The sequence below is a fragment of the Pseudomyrmex gracilis genome, unplaced genomic scaffold, assembly GCF_002006095.1.
Source record: "Pseudomyrmex gracilis isolate BER0280 unplaced genomic scaffold, ASM200609v1 scaffold_59, whole genome shotgun sequence".
NCBI classification, from domain to species: Eukaryota; Metazoa; Arthropoda; class Insecta; order Hymenoptera; family Formicidae; genus Pseudomyrmex; species Pseudomyrmex gracilis.
This window is the reverse complement of record NW_018020643.1, coordinates 752486-770996: the sequence shown is the minus strand read 5'-3', so window position 1 is coordinate 770996 and position 18511 is coordinate 752486. Positions and strand designations below refer to the sequence as shown.

The following is an 18511-nucleotide window of genomic DNA, read 5'->3' as shown; positions in this document are numbered from 1 at the left end:
GATTATGATTCGAGTAAGTGTCTGGAAAGTAACCTTTCGATCTCTCTTTCTCCTCCTTGCGCAAATGTGGATTCAACCTTTTGTCGCGATCTCATTGTTGAGAACTACGTAACGGTTCGACGAATTGACCCGCCACTTTCCATCGTGACTTGATCGCGACTCGTCGTCGTCGTCGTCGTATTAAAAATTGGGTCATCGACCATCAATTCTAAGACCGTTCACCTTTCGGCGCGAAGTGCATCGTGTGACCGCAAGAAAAACTGTTCTTTCTTCTCGGCGGATTTCTATTGACCTTGACGACAGGCGTCTTTCAACCAAGCCGAACGTTCTCTTCCTGTGTTCGCTAACGTGTAAACTGGTCTCTTCGCGTCAAAGATACTGCCTTCATCTGTTATTTTATGCGAAATCTGTTTTCCCTCCCACACGTGTCTCATTTGTCTCCGACAGATCCGTTGCTCGCGAGCAACGCTCGTCTTTCGACAAGCGATTTATTTAGACGATTGAGTTGCGGCGAGGCTCGCGATAAATGCCGATCGTTTTTCGAAGTGTCCGCCTCGCAACTTACTCCCGATAATTACCCTCGTCGAACGTTTGTCTTCGTGTCACGCAAAACCCGCATGACTTAGGTTTGGGAAATTCCAACGATTGAGAGAGAGACGCGAAGTTGATTATCCTTTTTGTTTTTTTTACAATAAAGTCGAATTGTCTTTTCAGCCCGCAATTAGTTCGTGCTGTCGATAAACAAACGCTCTTCTTTCTCTTTCGGTTGTTGTTTTGTTTTCAGGTGAATTGGGCGATTATGATCCCGAAATTCACGATGGGAACTACATCTCCGAGCACAAATTACTCAAGACGCAGACCCCGACGATCGAGGAGAAGGCGATGGACATACATCAGACTCAGGTGAAGGGATTCACACCGGAACAGGCGGAGAACTACTTCCTCAGGATAGCGTCACAATTGGATACGTACGCGGTCGATCCGCATCCGGTCAAGGTGATTTTTCACTAGCGATGTGTTCAGAATTCTCATCTCAAAAATTCAATTTTTTTTCTCTCTCCATTTATCTCTGCGAGTTTCTATTTTGTTCCGCTAGAACGTTCCGCACGGCGTCCGGAAACTCTCGTCGAGTCGAAACGCTGGAGAAAGATCTCCGTCGGGAGAAAACGAGCGGGATGTCGTTTCGCGATCAATAAAAATAATGTAGACATTCGAAAACAAACTTGAACGATAGCTAGCGTGTCGGTAGCGTGCGCTAGGTCGCAGCGAGCGAGTTCTTGCGACCTTCCTTTCGTGATGCTAATGGCGCGTCTGTTTTTTATTTCCGGCATTTTAATCTATACCACACTGCTATCCTTTGATAAAGCACCGCGCGCGAGAGTTTTTTTTTTTTCAGCAGAGCGAAGTGCTCTTTGCGTGATTCTTTGACGTGAATGAGTTGTCGCAATCCTCCCCCGGCACGGCGTTGTTTGCTTGAAAATTCACGGTCGGTCGGTTTATTTGTTAATTTGACGTAAACACACAAGTGATCTGATCACTTCGATAAATATTTGTTTAATCAACGATATTCGACTTCACTGTTTTGTCATGTAACAAGTCGTTACGTTCAGGAGATAATCCCTCACTCGGTTTGTTGATATTTGGAGTAGTTTGCTTCAGTCTTCCCGGGGAATAAAGAGATCGCAATTGGAGTAGAGAAGAAGAGTAACGAGGCCTCGATCACGACTTTTGAAATTGATGGTTCGACTCATCGATAAATCTGAGCACGACAAAATGTAGTCGTACATTGCCGGATATAAGTCGTATATCCCGCCTATATGTCTCGATAAGAGTTCATAACCGGTTTATTTTTCTCCCTCTTTGTGTTTGTTCGGAAACAGAAAATGTTAAATGCCAGTTGTTGTGTTTTTTCATTGTGAGAAAAATTTATGTTTGAATGAAAGAATTTGTGCGGCAGAAGATTACACTCGAGAGCATGTCGGTCCTCTTTACGCTCAACGTGTTTTCTTTTTCTTCTCTTCGCTCATTACCCGCGCGGACAGCTGTTGGCCGCAAGCAGTGCACAGTTGCCAATCTCCGAGTCACTGCACACACACACACACACACACACGCGCGCGCGCACTCACCACGCGATGTGAATTTATTCAAATCGCACGCATCACGAAGAGTTCTCATTTAATTTCTGAGATAGTTTCAATTTGCATACGGATTTTATTTCCCATTGAATGAATCTCGATAAGATATAAAAAACGTTTTGAAAGATAAACGGGATTTCATGCCCGCCGACATTTCGTCCAATAACGCGGGATATGAAACAGCGTTTATTGATATTCAAACGAGGAGCGCAACCCCTTCCTACGGAATTTCCATGAAAGCGAATCGCTTACGGTTCTCCCTATCGACAACCGAATGAAGATTCATTTCAAACATCTTTATCCGCTTGTTACTGTGATATACGGACGCTGCGCGTATTCAAAGCATTCCCTTCGGCTTCCCTAAGTCAGAAAGCAAATCCTTCAAAATTGGAAGCCATTGATAAGGAAGATCCGCGTTATGCTTTACGCACAGGACCAGACCGAAGCTGGAAGTCGGCTAGTTTAGCTGTTACATAATTTACGTGTCCATCACTTGATAGAGGAGAATATTCCTATCAGAGAGAATATTCCCATCAAGGAGTCTATTGTACGATTTGGATACTTGAGTACAAATTAGTTAAGAGAGGATGAGGTTATTTTAACTTAGAGAGGAAAATTCTAAATCAATTTTAGAAACTAATTCTAAAGAAAAAGAGACCAGAAGATTTAGAGAGAGAGAGAGATGACATACCTTTTACAAAATAAATTTTCAATTTTCGATTTAGCACATATCGATAAAATGGTTATTTTCATCGCGAAGATACGAGCGCCCGCCTATTGTTTAATTAAACCGTTTCGGTCGATCGATGGCGTTTATTGAAATTACGTTTTCGTTATCTTCCGCCGGAGATACTCTCTCGCTGACAAATACACTGAAACTACGACGTTCGCACAAAGAGGCACTCGCGAGCACAGTAATCTCTCTCGCGTTTTGTATCGCGGAGGATAAAAAGACACACGCTCGCGTGTGTGTCCTATTATTCGTCGCGATACATTTCATTGCTCTTTCGTCGCAAAAGGCGCGAGCGCGAGGTGTTGCCTCTTGTCGTTTATTGGTTTTTCGCTTCCTGGCTCGGGGATGCTGACATTTTCGCTGAGAAATAATCGCGGCCCACCAACCTACTGTCGCAACTGTCTTCCGTTTAAAGGAAAATGCCACTTTTACGGCGCGTTGCGTCGACGTTGTTTGTTCGCCCGCGCCGTGTCGTTTCCATCACCGACGAGGTGTTTTCACCTGCTCGCCGCGAAAAGATCATCACTCGTCCTCCTTTTGTATCTAACACACTTGTTGGAGAATAGAAACAAATGATCGTATGAAAGAAACATTGAAACAAAGAAATCTGAAGTTTCTGCTAACAAGCTGGAATTCGCGAATTGTTCACATGTGACGCAAAAAGTGACACAACAACAATTTAAAATAACTAGCACAACACAGGCGCGCGCTACGCGCACGCTATTGTTATTTTTATTTAACGTGTTGTCAGTGAACACAACCTGTCACCGCGATGACAGATAGTATATACGTCTTATAAACCATGTAATACACATGTGAGAAATGTCAGAAATAACGCATGAAAATCAAACTCAAAAAATAGTGAGAGAGAAGTGGAAAAACAACATATGACTAAAGTCACGTGACAGGGAAAAGGATAAAAAAGAGAATATTATATATATTATATGTAATATTCTATATCTATATATAATACACACACATACGCATATATGTATACCGTAATCACATGACCGAAGTCAGTAACACCGCCGCGGTCGCGCGGCCGGGGTCAGTGACTCCACCGCAGTCACGCGACCGAGGTCATTGACCCCGCCGCGGTCGCGCGACCGAGGTCAGTGACCGCCCCCCCCCCCAAAGTCGCGCGGCCGAGGGCAGTGCCCCGCCAAGGCCGCGCGGCCGAGGTCAGTGACCCCGCCGCGGTCACGCGACCGAGGTCAGTGACCTTACGGTAGTATGTATATAATATTTATAATATATAATATAAAGTATAACATCATAAATTTATAATAAATTATATGTATAATATATATTATTTAATATATTATTATTATTATTATATGTTATATATTATAATATATTATGACACAGCTAGTTTGCACACGCTTTTTCTAGGATTACTGATCAAATTTTTTTCGACTTCGAGAAAATATAAAAATAAAGAAAACGCTTTTTGAACTAGTTTTACAATATAACGATTTTTTGATTAAAAAATAAAATGCGACGCGCAACGGTTCGCAGGATCCTGACAAGGGCACGCAACTTCATCTTGGCATCAACCACAGCGGGATCCTTACTTTCCAAGACTCACGGAAGATACAACAATTCCGCTGGTCGGAAGTTCAGAAGATCAATTTCGAAGGAAAGATGTTTATTGTGCACGTGACGATAAATGAGGTAAGGAGCGGTGCGATACGCGCAGATTGCACGCGCTAAAGTTGCCGCGATTTATCAGATGCGATTTTACGTTATACGCGACGCAATTTACATGGGGGTTCAACTTCTCCCCGGTTGTATATCTCTCTTTTGAACGCGCAATATGTAGTATTTAAAACACGCAGTAGTTTTCTCGTTGGATTTTAATCCCTGGCATTAAAACTTCGCACTTTATATAAACGTGAAAATAACATTGTGTTGTATTTTTAAATATCCGCGAATATACGCGCGTAGTTTGTTATTTCCGAATGGATTCGAAGTAAACAGAGAAGGACTCGAAGCGCAAATTATATTTCGGTTTATTATATTTGTTCATTATATCTGTTCCCAGTAATATTTGCTTAATTGATGGTAACTTTATTGCGTGCATTTAATATAAATATTTGCAACGTAGAGATGAGACACACACATGGAACAACAAAAATTTACAGCGATTTGTGTTAAATATTTTCAAGTACTTTTCAAGTACTGGCCGGCGTTTATTTACATCGACATTCGCTCGTTGTTTCTCATCTCGAGATAGTCTGTTTTGCACAGACGCGCTCTCTCTTCACATAATTTACATTAAATATAATTTTTCTAAATGCCCTCGGAAGGTCCTTGAAAAGATGTTTTTTTTTTTATCTTGACGAGAGATTTTGTTTTCTAAATATCTTTGAGCAAACTACGTACTTACCCTTCACGCGATAATCGCGCGCGCATGGAAATGCGCGCGCTCGTGCAAACGACGTTGCGTGCAGCATGCACACACGCGTGCGATATGCGCACGCCAACACACGTCAGACGTTACGTGAGAAGTTAAGTAATCCTGTTATATTCTCTCTCTCATGCAGGACTTAAGGACAAAGGTGAGTTCAAGATCGATTTTAATCGCTGAATTTGAACCGTGCAACGTGCATTAGATTTGGAACGTGAGAAAGATAAAGAAAATGAGTATAATTTCAAGTTCGCTTGAAATTATACTCAAAACTCGGTTTTTCACACGTTGTCGTTGTATTGTTCCGACGAAAGTAAAAACCCGTGTTGTTTATTTTGAGAACGAATATAACTTACGATTATCTACCAATCGCGTCAGTTGTTATCGCGACGTTTATTTGTCAAGCGACTAGGGGTCGAAATGTGTTTCGGTATTAACGTTCGATATTTGGGCGAGGAGATTCAACATTGTCTGTGCTCGCATCTGACCCCATTTTTATATATTAGAGTTAGTTTTGTTTCATCAACACACGAGCAACGTCAAGATGTGACGGATATTACTCGAGTCTTCGTGTGATTTTTTAGAAAAAGCATCTCGTCGGTTACAAATGTCCCACGGCAACGAACTGTCGCCACGTGTGGAGATGCGCCATTGAGCAGATGCTGTTTTTTACGTGAGTATATGTTTTTTCTCTTGTTCTCCAGCAAGAGAAACGGAGATTTAACCCTCCCCCCCTTCCTCTCTCTCTTGGTCTAAATTACACGTGCGCTTTCCGCTGGAAGAAACGTTTTTCCCTAATTAAGAAACACGCGCAACGAATTTACGCTGTTCGCCGCTGCACAAACCACGAGATATACGCGAGACAATGTTTGCACAAGTACACGACTTGTTTCTCTCTCAATGACGACGACTCTTACTCTCTCGGACGGTCACACGCGTGTATCGCGTGACTTAACGTGACGTTGCGCGAAATTTTTTCACGATAAATTTTTGCGAATTTCACCGAGAATCCACAAATTTTCTCGCACGGAAAAAATTTCGAGCGAGCGACATTCGTCGTGCCGTTTGCGAATTTGAGCGCAAGTTGTTTTTTTTTTTTTTGCGTGGTTGAAATTGAAACTCGATCGAATGCAAGCGCTTGCCGGAATTGCAAGCGCGCGACTCCATCGAAATTTCCGAGATAAGCAAACGGGGGGAAGGAAGGCCCGTAAAGTGGCCCGTAAAAGATGCATCCGTTTTCTGAAAATATTGCCGACGCTCGGGTTTCCTGTGCCAGGCCAGAAATTTAACGTTTTCCATCGCAAACTTTGATGGATAATCGAAACGAACGATCGCTCGTTTATAAAGTTAAAAACCGGGTCGCTCGGGCAAAACGGGCCACGTATTCACCTCCACCACCACCACCACCACCACCATCATCACGCGTATTTATACACGTGGGAGCGGGGGATGGGAAAATACACGTAATCTTGTATTACACGCGGGTTGGAATAATCCGATAAAAACGCACCCTTATTCGATTAGTTGTTGAACTTGACGCGGGAGTTGCTTTGTCGCTCGTTAGACGAGCGGGTGCCGTTTGTGTTATCCAAGCTCGTTAGCACTTTCGTGTCGAAAACGTCGAAACTTGGTGAATTACGGTGAGTGCTCTCGCAAATTTGTTTTGAACACGCGCTTTAAATCAACGCGGTTTCAGTCGGAAGCTGATTTTTGCGTCAATTCTATATTTCGTGCAAAAGAAAGAAAATATTTTACGAATCCCGACGGTGTGAGGATATCAGATTTTTTTTATCGAAGTAGGACGTAGACAGTCGAAACTCAGACGTTTTTTTCCGCGCGTCTAATGAAACAAGATTTGCATAAATCGCGCGCGTTTGGTCGCAATCAAACGTCATTGAGACCGACAGGTTTCAGAATCAATCTCGGGAATGTTGCACAAGATGAATTTTACAAATTGATCAATATAGGAATCGCCCATAGGGCAAGGCGAGTCAAATTCCCACGGGTCTTTCCGAAATGCAACGGGTTATAACGTCGCCTGCGGCGGCGAGTAAGCACATCGGTTTCGATCGCTGAGACCAGCGCGCGGACCAGTTCCTTACGTCGTAAAAACCATAAATTCGTAGGCGAGCGTATAAATTTCCATTTCCGGTTGAATCCCGGAGCGAGAAAAATCCTGCTTCTCGATAAGGATTTTTTTTTTTTTTCAGCTGTTTGCGCGACACCGCGTAAAACATTCTGACGATTTAAAACACGAACGGAACAAAAACGCCGCCAATACAATGGCGCGGTTATTGTTACCTCACTTTTGTCAACAAAATGCGTTCATTTGTCAGCGAAAATTCTTTACGTGAACTGCGTAAAGCGTCGAACGCGCATTTATCGACAAAAGCGAGGTCGGAAAACACACACTAGCCAATGTGCGCGTCGAAGACATTTTACGAACGTTTTTGCCGATGCGCGTAATTACTGACTGCTGATTAAGCGGCCCGAAGTTTGAGTAATTTAATCGGGAGGTACAATAGAGAGCGAGAGAGAGAGAGAGAAATTCGGTTGTGTGCGCAGCTTGCCGAGGGCGTCGGACGCGCCGGTAGTGAGCGGCGGTTCCATCTTCTCCTGGGGATACAAGTTCAAGTATACCGGAAGAACGGAAAAGGAGGTTCTGGAGGAGGCAGGACCGCTCCGGAAGGAAGAGCCGCCGATACAACGCTGCCAGACAACGTGTCTGAGAAGAAAAGCCAGCAGCGTGCCGGCTACGCCGAGCACGCCGAGCCAAGACCTCGTCGAAATACGTGAGTTATTTCTTCTTTTTCTTCTCCCGACGAATGTAATTTATTCCGACCTATCATCTTCCTCATATTTCACGTTTACGTATGAAGAATATACTTTCGCGCGATGGAACATATTATGATATTGAATCACAGCGCGCGCGCGACGCATCTTTGTTTTTTTTTTTTTTCTACAGTAGTTTTCGTAAGACCAACAAGCAAAATGCTCTTCCGCGAAGATTGTGATATTAATTGATTAATTAATTAATTTCTTCCTCGCAACGAGTTGCGAGAAGAATTGATTTTACGTGAAAAAATATTCGGATGTGGGGTAAAACACTCGGTGTTGATCGGCACTTCAAGTCCAATAATTGGCACTTTAAAGACCTATCAATTTTTTTTTTTTTTTTCAAGAGTTTTCGCCAACTGAAAGACTGTAACGTTGCCGTAAAAAAATCCAAATTAATTCTGCCGTAATGTCGGGAGTAAAAAGTAATTACGGACCAAAATGTATAAGCGGACTAAGAAAGAATCGATAAGCGCCAATTGGAGACGTGCTGATTACAGATTCGGTTCACCTTCCATGTATTTATCTAGATTCGAACTCGACGTCTCTCTTATTAGTCTCTTCGCATCTGACTGTCTGAGTCATGGAAGTCGGACTCCATCACCTAATTAATGGACGCTAATGAATACACCGTTGAGACACGTGTCACATTTCTAGGATACTCCAGCCTACCACGTAGCTGTCACAGCGCGGGCCTGGATGGCGCTGGGATGCTGGAGGGCGGAGCGGGGGTGCCGCTGAGTTCGCCCTATTGTCCAGACAATACCTTGCCCCTACTGGAGACTGTATCCGAGGACCAAGAGATTCACGCCAGGAGAAACAACGGTTAGTTGTGATCGGCCATGTTGTCATCCCGTCTTTCCTGTTCTCTCTTTCTCTCTCTCTCTTTCTCTCTTTCTCTCTCTCTCTCTCTGTTCCTTCTTTTTTTTTGAAACGTTGTTGAATTCTCCCGTTGAAATCTCTCCGTCCCCGCGTCCGCATGCGAACGGCAGCGATACACCATTGATCCGTTACATAATATTCTTGAAGCTTGCGTCCTAGTTTGAGCAAGAGACAAGTGTATTTTTACTATTTTTAGTCGTCGAACTGGTAGTTGCGTTTGAGGAAATCTCCGTAAGAAAACTACACTCAGCGTTCTTGACATACATATATATAGAAATTAGTGCATGGCCAAGTACATAACGATAGTGTGTGCAAAATCTCGCTTGTCCGAAAAATAGTGAAGTAACCTTTCGGTGTCCTCGTCTTGAAAAGAAATAAAAAACCGAAACAAAAATCCTAAGAGATATCAGAAAGGAAGTTGCGAAGTCACTGATGAGTAGCGCGAGAATAAATTAACGTGTTCTTGAATACTTTCGCATGTGCGCATAGAATTTCTTGAAACAGGAAAAATAAGCTTTGAATTGAAAATTATACATAAATAAAAATCGGGCGCTTGCTCGCGCGTCGCCAAGTCGCGAGAAGCCACCGTGCATCGGGTGACGCGCCAGCGACGCGCACTTATGTAAGCGCCAACATATCCTCTTCCCTGTTTTTTTTATGACCGCCGCTGCCGCAACCGCCGCCGCCGCCGCTTTTTTGGCTTCTTAGAACCTTCGGTTGATTTGTTTTCTCCTTTTCTTTCTGTTCTTTTAGCCGTAGACGAAAATGATACGCATGCGAGTGCCACCCACACGTCTACTACTACCATCACCACCACCACTACCACCACCACCACCTCCAACACCATCACCACAAACCGTGCGAAAGCCAAACTGAAATTCCCCAAGAGCACGCTGAACCGACCGCAACCGTTGTACAGTCAGAAAATAGTGATAGACTCGGACGAGCTGGCCGGTCGCGACATCGAGCACGTCGTGCGACAGCGCATTAACGCCCTGATTAACGAGGGAAGTCCGAAGGTGGTGCGGTCGACCGCGCTGATAATCAAGAGCTCGAAGGCGCCGGCAAGCGCCAATGGACGCCCGCCGATCAGAAGCAGCAGCTCCTCCGCCGCGCACGAGGGTAAGGCGCGCGTAAGCGAGGTAAGCGAGCTCGACGGCGAGGTAAGCCGTGGGACCACAACATCGATCAAGACTGCCATGAACGGTTGCGCGGGACTGTTGAACGGATTCGATCGCGCGAAGCGCCAGGAAGCAGCAGGTAAGCGAGGCGATCCGCGAAATAGTGAAACGCGAGAGAAGTGCGTTTTGTTTCCTCTCTCTTTCTTTTTCTATCTCTCTCTCTCTCTCTATTTCTATCTTCCTCTGTCAGTTACCCTCTCCTCCTGCGTGTATGTTCGACTTCGCTTCTTTATTTCCTCTCATCTCTCTTTACGTTACGCTTCCACACTGGTTTGCATGGGACTTGTGCCTGTTACGTTGATAAACCGAGACACATCCGACACGTTGTTCTCGGTAGAGTTCGAGTTGGACCGTAGTGCTCGATCAATTGGCCTTGTATATCGGGGCGACTCTTCTGCCGCGAGTACTCGGAGAATTCCGCGAGAGTTCTCTCTGTCACGTAGCCAAGTCGAGTCTGGTACAACGGTCGGATCTCGGTGAAGTGCTGTTGTAGTTTGAAACGTTGTACATACATAGATACGTGCAATTATCATTGCGGGAGAAAGTGCATGTGTGTAAAGCTGTAAACACGAATCAAGTCGTCTCTCCTCTGCGTCGGTCGGTTCGTGGAGATCGATTTTATTTGTTGTGCACGCCGATCTTTCTCTTCTCTAAAGTTTCTTTCTCTCTCTCTCTCTCTTTGTTTTTAATTACACAAACAATTTTTGAAATTACGATCCAGAGACACAAAGCGAGGAGATTATCTTACACTTTGCTGTAGAAACAAAATAAAATAGCGTGAGAGAATGAAAAAACTCGTGAGAAATATCGATCTGTTGAGTGTATCAGGTGAGTAAATTTTTTTAAATGTATTTCTTGAGCAAATTTTCAATTATAAATTTATGCGCGCGAAAATAATACTCCTCCTGTTTGCATTCGCGAAGTATTCCGTTCCGTTACATAGCGCGCTACGTCGTAAAGAGATACTTAGCATAAGTTTTCAAGAGAGAAAGTACCGAAGAGAATTATATCATTCTATGTCGTACGTTTTCCTAACCCGATTTTACGTATATGTATATACGTACAGCGGCGAACGTACATAGCGCTCGAGATAGATATTTGTTCCGTCGCGTTTGTGCACATAGAATTGAAGGAAAAATAGCAACCTTGACAGTTCGAGTGTTTTGTGTTTTTGTTGCGCGCATAAATTTATAGTAGATTTATTTAAAAAGAAAACAACAATCCACAAACATTCTCTCTCTTTCTCCTTTTCTCTCTCTTCTCGCATCTCTTTTATGAAGTTTTTTGAAAATTAAAGATACTACGAGAAAACGATGAAGCAAAACAAAATACAGTTTACGCTATAAATAGGACTTTAGCTCCACGAACGCGACTCAAAGCCTCGGACCGTCGGAATCTCCTCCGCACCATGCGTCCTCGTTGCTCGCGGATCGTTTTTTTCGCTGACGCAATCGACCGATATAGCATCGATCGTCAAACTTTCTGTTACAGTCGGTCAGCACGAGGGCGAGGCAAACGACTACTACTTCAGGGACTCCTTCGACCACTCCTCGTCGGAGAGCCAACTGCTGGACGCCTCGGGCAAACCGCACAGCCGTTCGGTCACGCCGGTACCCAAGATGCAAAAGCTGCAGAACTCGAAGCTGTGCTTGCAGCAGCAACAACAGCATCCGCAGCGTCATCACGCGGGTCGACGTGTCGCGGCCACGGCCAAGCTTCGACGCAAAAGCCTGCACGTTATCAGGCTCTTTATACCGGTGTTTATGCTGACAATCACGGTGCTGTTCATCGTGACGGTCTTGGTATTCGAGACGGATACGACGCTGTTCAATAGCTTGCGCAAAACGCCGGAAATGGTGGCCTTAAGGAGCCAGTATTACGTTCCGATCAAGGAGTTCCTGCGGACCAAGCTCGGCCTATTCTGATGCGACAAGATGATGACCGGGCCGAGGTCGTCCTACGTCGTCGCGTAGCCTCTCTCTATCTCTAGCTTTCTTTCTCTCTGTCTCTCTTACTCTCTCTCTCTCTCTCTCTCTTTCTCTTTTTCTCTCTGTCTCTCTCTCTCTCTCTTCAGTGCCAAGTCGCGGACGGGACTCGTGACTAGAGAGATTTACTGGCCCCCAGTCGCGGAAAAAAGAACGTGCGCCTTTTTCCCTTTCATCCTCTCCGCCTCAGCCTCCCTTCGTTGCGCGCCGTCGCGTCGCAGCTTGATCGCACGAGTGCGAGTGCTTCGAGAGTGTTTGTCGGAAGCCAGGCCGGAAACAAGAAGAAGAGAGACGAAAAGTATTGAGAGGATCCGTACAAGGTCTGAGGTCGGAATTACATCTGTTTATTATTAAAATTCGAGCGACAAAAAAGAAATGATTTGAATTGTTTTGTAAAAAAAAAAAACTTGTACAAAAGCTGTACTTAATCGTGAACGAACACACACAATGTATGTATGTAAAATAGCGCGTTCTACTTTCGTGTCTCCGTGCGTGTTTCGTGAAAAAGAGAGACGCTTACGGTCAGATATTTTATTTCAGAGGAGACTCGCGCTTGGCTACGTGAGTCGCCGCGCTACTCGGTCGCCTCGTCTCTTCACACAAATGCGGAACCAGAAGTTCGCACGCGCATTTATTTTACAAATGTTGAATTTAGTCGGAGAAACGCGGTCTCAGCGCGAAAATACGCGTTGCTCGCCCGTGAAAAATAATAGGGAAATGTCACTAATGTACATATATACTTGTTTAATATTAAAAGAAAACAAAATACAAATATAACAAATAACAAAAGTAAATTGTAAAATTTAGAAGATTTTAAAAATATATTTATAAAAACGTGGTTGAAAACAATTTTCATTGAGAAACTTATTTCTCTGGTTTTTGAAATGAAAATTTGTTTCATTGAATAATATTGCATGAAGTTGTAATCGTTGTATTCTCATATCACATTCATTGTAACGTGTATAGTTTTAATCGTACACGCCGATACTAAAAATCAGCGGACGACGATATACGGGACGTATTTTCGACCGTTGGAGGAGAGAATTCGATTTTATTCGTCACGAATTCAACGGAATGGATGGTTGGTGCCGAGCTACCGGGTGTATCGTATGGCCTACCCTATTATCATGAAAAGGATGTGTGTATGTGTGTGTGAGTGTGTGCGGACACACAAGAGTGTTCTTTTTTCGGACGCGTGACTTTCTCCGCGCGCCGCGGATAACGCGACAAGAGATAAAATACGCAGCGCGGCGCAACGCGCTGATATAATAACAGACAAAGATATTTTAGACACTGTGAGAGGACGGAAGAAAGAGCGCGTGTACACAGAGAAGAGCGGATGTGTAATATGTGTAATAAAAAAAAAAAAGAAAAAAAAAACAAGTCCGTCTCTTTGACGAGACTCCGCTGAGAATTAGTTAAGGGATTTATATAGATTTATTTTAAACGTCGGTCAACGAACAAAAATAACAGTCGTTTCGTCGTAGATAATTGTAGACGACATATATGTATGTGCAGCGCTCTAGTACAGGAAAAACAGACGAGTTGACAAAGTTACATCGCGTCGTCGATGGCAAACATTTAAATTCGTAAAAAGAAATAATAAAACAAAAACAAAAAAAAAAAACTTCCTTGCCGATTTAATCGCTGTCTGTTTACGCGTTCTCGATGTGCGTAGGTGCGCTTTGATGTGCGTTACCGTCATCATCTTTGTCCGTCGTCTCATCTCCCCTCATTCTTGCGGGAGTGTGACATATCTCGTCGCAGCGCGTGCAGCAAATATTCTCGATACTCTCGTACGATTACGAGGAGCCATCATCTCTCTCCTTTTCACGAGAAGAAGTGAGATTTGTCAGGATCTGCGCGTTGCATTCGACGGAAATTTTACCGGTTGTGAAATTAATAAAACGCGCGTGTGTGAACAAACTTTGCGAGTGAATTTAAGCAAAATTCGATTTCACCTCTCGCGTCTTGTACAAATAAATTAAAGCGAGAAATCTAAAATTAAAAATCTGTAAAGAAACCAAAACTGTCTGACTTTTTTTTTTGAAAATTCTCGTTTCTTGATTTTCACTTGCTTTTAAACGATTCTTCGGAAAATCTTAGAGGTGCTTTCACCTCTTTCGGCAGATCCTGACTCATCTTGTGTGTCTCAGACTGGCTATGTCCGCTTGAGTGTTTTTCAAATCGATGAAGCAAGAGTTTTGTCAATTTCCTTTCGACTTTATTGCCGATCAACACGCGAATCGACACGTGTATGTGATTTCGATTCTCGAGAGAAAAAAAATAGAGTTTCTGCCCTCAAGTGGACATGCGGTCTCTCTCAGTCAGCCATTTTTCCTAAAAGTGCCTACGCTGTTTCTTTCGTATCGTTGGATTCGTTCGAGCTAATGAATATCCACTCTGGAAAACTAAGAGCCAGGATAAAGTAAGCTCGAGTAAAAAAAGCACAGAATTAAAAACAGAATATCTATGAGCAAACCAATGAAACTCACTCTCATGTCGATCTTCGCATCGAAGCGTAGCGCTCTTCTGCTCGCGTCGGACGATGTTAACCGGGTTTTTATTGGCTCGAAAACAAATTTCCCTAATGTAGCGCGAACAGAACGTCGTCGGCCGAGCACGAACGACTCTAATAAATTAGAGTCGTAACTGTGTGAAGCACGCGATGCGCCGGCAGTAGGGCGCGAAAATGTGCGAAATTTTCGCTGATTGTGTCGATTCGCCGCGAGGACACATTACGAAGGCCGGTACCATGTGCTTCTGATCTAAACCAAAAATTAGTCGCCCATCTCTAATGTCGAAAAACGCATTTCCGGCCGTCTGAACGGAACGAAGAGAGTCACCGGATTAATCTCAATTGGAGTTACTTGAACGATGATCGATTGCGCGTCTCGGGCAGAAGAAGTCGCTACGGGCGACGTGCTACTTGTATAAATAAAACAAATGAAGGTCAATTGCAAATGTAAATCTAGTTATTATAAATTATAAGAGAATATCAATAAATATATCCTCTTGCTGGGCCACACATTTCCGATGTAACACAAGAGAACTGAGAGTCACGCGAGAGAAGAAAACTTGAAATGGGAGTCGGTCACCAGGTCGGTCTCCGAAAGCAATCAATGAGAGAGAGAGCAGATACACTAAACGAAATTAAAATACTCTCGCAATTGTCGTGGTTTTTCGATTCTCAAAAGCTGAAATACTCTTTCTTCCGGAGAGACGACTTTCACAATAATAAAACTCGCAAGGACATATTTCAAAAAAAGAGAGTTCGCCGTAATGTAATGGACCGAAAAGAGCGGTGGTTTACCGGAGAGCGACTGTTGATTCTAAAAAAAAAGCAAAGAAACAAAACCAAACTCTTTTCTAAGGAAAACATGAGAATTCGAAATTGCGGATCTCTTTAATTTGTAATTACCGCGAGTTCGCGACCTCTTGCGAGGGAAGCGCTTCAATAAGGGATAAAAAAAACTTTTAAGTGAACACTCGGTCTAAAGTGTGGAATGTTTGATGAGGCAGAAACGGAGGATTGTTTGTTGAAAAAAAATGATGTGCGATGTGATAAGATGTGAAATATTTGAGAGTGACAAAGTTTTTTCAATTCTGCGCGATGATACATTTTTCAGAGAACTTCCCCGGTAAACGTAAGTTAATTGATAGATACTCGTTATTCGTGCGCGCGCGCGCGCGCGCGTAACTGTATATAATAGAAAAAAATCTGCGGTGTTGAAAGTGTGAGACGATTAGCCGGACTGTGCGTGCGGTTGTTGCGTGTGCAAACGATCGAAGACGTGACGTGCGAGAAGAACGTGTGTGCGTTTCATATATATATATATATACATGTATAATTTAGATGCGGTTTGTAATCTAATTACATTATTGGCGACGCATTTCGGTATTGTTTAGAACATCAGGCGCAGTATTAATCTTGCCGACAACTCTTCAAATTCGAGAGAATCTCAACAATTGTTTTTAGATGCATTTAGTAGCCGTAGTCTGTCTTTCGTTGTTCGGTGCGGGAGAAGTTGTATATATAATATATTTTCAAAACTACGTAATTCTACATTTCGAATGCGATATGATAATTTAAAGACAATGTATGTCGCGACGCGACGCGTATTATCAGTCGAGCGAGTTGTGCGCGTGTTGCGTTCGTTGTAAATTTATGACAACGTGCCGCGCCGCGTAATTGCAATTAGCACCTTTACATTTAATGAGGGTCGCGCTCGTCCGACAAATCATCGCAAAATTGCAAATTTGTTCTTAATTAGATAATTATGAAATTATCGACATTCTCCTGTTGATGTGCACGCGCGCGCGATCATAAATTCAACGCTGAAACAAAATTTACATCGTCAATTATTGTTAAGATATTTAATTTCGCGCTGATGTGAGAAAATGTCTGTGTAGGATTGTTTTTAATAGTCTATTTTACGAGGGGTTAGTTACATAGTTGGTTAGATATTTATTTAATGATACGTAGAAGTATTGTTAATATTTATTCGCCGTAGTGCTGCGAAAGAAAGAACCAGGCACAATTGCGGGAATAACAATATTGCGAACGGAGGGCTAAAGCAATTACCACGTATTGTGTGCGTGTGTGTGTGTGTGTGTGTACAAATGTGCGGCGAGGTGAGTGTGTGTGATGAAAATGCGATGTTAATTAGAGAAACAAAAAAAAAAAACACGGCCGACGCGACGACGAGAATGGAGCTCTGCGCTAAATCAAAAAAAAAAAAAAAATAAAAATTAAAAAAAACTAACGATGATAATCTTTCTACAATCTCCATTCGTATGTACACTTTTTGTACGCTTGCAAATCGTAGCGAGGACAACAGTCATGTAGAGAGTCAAGTACGTGAAAAAAAAAAAAAAAAAGGGAAAGAGCGTTTTTCTTCTGATCTGTTATTATACATAGCCCTTTGAAAAATTTTGTATCGCATGCATGAATAAACGAGACGTTTCAGATCGCAGACGAGATTTCGTATTATAACGTACACACGCGTGTGTGTGTGTGTGTGTGTGTGTTGTGTGCGTGTGTTGTGTGTGTGTGAGAGGAGAGTCATACTTCATATGAAAGAAATATTCATTCAGAGTTTTATAGCTTTCTTGTAAACACACACACTTAAAAAAAAAAAACAGCAAAAATTGACACTTGCATCTCCGATTCTTTTATCGAATAAAGATAAATCACAAATCAGACAACGGGTATGTTATTTATTTGCAAAATCAATTTCCTTTTTCGCGCCTGAAAGACTTTACCTGGATCTGAAACCGCAAACTTGAAATGTGCAAATTAGGACTTGCGACCGAGTTATCGCTCGATATCTACTATTTGTTTAAATTCGCGCTCGCGATATTTTCAAAACGATACCGAAGCTGACAACGGAGTGACCTAATCGGGACGGTGATGATAAAAAATCAACGCGGTTAATTAGTCACTCGTTCAATTTAAAAGCTAGAAGATATCGCGCGTCTCGTCGATAATAAGCATCATCGCGGATGACCGCGCGTAATGCAATGCGCGACTGTAATTATGATTCACATAGAGGCCGTGATTCTAAAAACTCGATCCGTCACCGACTCGATTCTTTCGCTCGTTTACATGTGTCGCAATTAGCCAAGTGACAGAGAAGAGTCGTCGACAGCGACGCGGCGCTTTTGTTTTCGCATCGCATCGCTCAAACAATAAAGTAAAGTCGATATTCAACTTTTGTGACGTAAAATCAACGAAGAGCTTGTAATAATCGCTCCGCTAATTACCCGAGCGCGGGTTAAGATACTCATTATGCGTTTCTGACTTCCATATCTGACTTCCATATCTGAGGCCGCGAAAACTGGGACGAGTTCGTCCGTGGAAAGTGAATCGCCGACGGCCTTGAATTAACGCAATCTGCGTGGATAGAAAACGCGACGCGGATCGCTACACCTGCCTTGTCCGTGAAAGGAGCGTGCCATCTGTTATTGATGTTCTATTGGGGGTTTGATGTTGGTCGCGCCGTGTAACGTCAATATGTACGTATGTACGCACGCGTACGTGTATATATATATATATATACATATATACATATATATATATATATATATATATATATACACGTACGCGTGTACACATGTGTACAAAACAAGTGGTAAAATTAACTTTCATGTCGAGCCGCGCGCCGATTTCACTTGTAAGGTCGCTATCAGGGCACCGCGCGAGGACATTTAAATGATAAGTAAAGTACAAGAACATACGAACGAGTTATTATCTTGACGCGAAGTCGCACTTTGCGAGTCTCTTAACGCGATACAATCTGATATGTACTGTGTGTTCTATATACACACAGTACGTTAATGTATGATAA

The 18511-nt window shown here is 43.1% G+C and overlaps 1 protein-coding gene across 3 annotated transcripts in view; it reads left to right on the top strand.

Moving 5' to 3' along the window:
• Positions 1 to 17364, top strand: part of LOC109854064 (FERM domain-containing protein 5) — a 31250-nt gene extending 13886 nt beyond the window's left edge. Inside the window, exons 5-12 of one of the 3 annotated variants that reach the window (XM_020426774.1) lie at positions 785 to 996; positions 4387 to 4542; positions 5415 to 5429; positions 5863 to 5951; positions 7844 to 8070; positions 8771 to 8938; positions 9749 to 10255; positions 11668 to 17364. In XM_020426774.1, coding sequence (XP_020282363.1) covers positions 785 to 996; positions 4387 to 4542; positions 5415 to 5429; positions 5863 to 5951; positions 7844 to 8070; positions 8771 to 8938; positions 9749 to 10255; positions 11668 to 12101 — 1808 coding nt within the window. In that variant the 3' untranslated portion in view covers positions 12102 to 17364. The remainder of the gene's footprint in view (positions 1 to 784; positions 997 to 4386; positions 4543 to 5414; positions 5430 to 5862; positions 5952 to 7843; positions 8071 to 8770; positions 8939 to 9748; positions 10256 to 11667) is intronic. The other 2 variants (XM_020426777.1, XM_020426775.1) reach the window with 2 other exon arrangements.
• The last annotated feature ends 1147 nt before the right edge of the window (positions 17365 to 18511 follow it).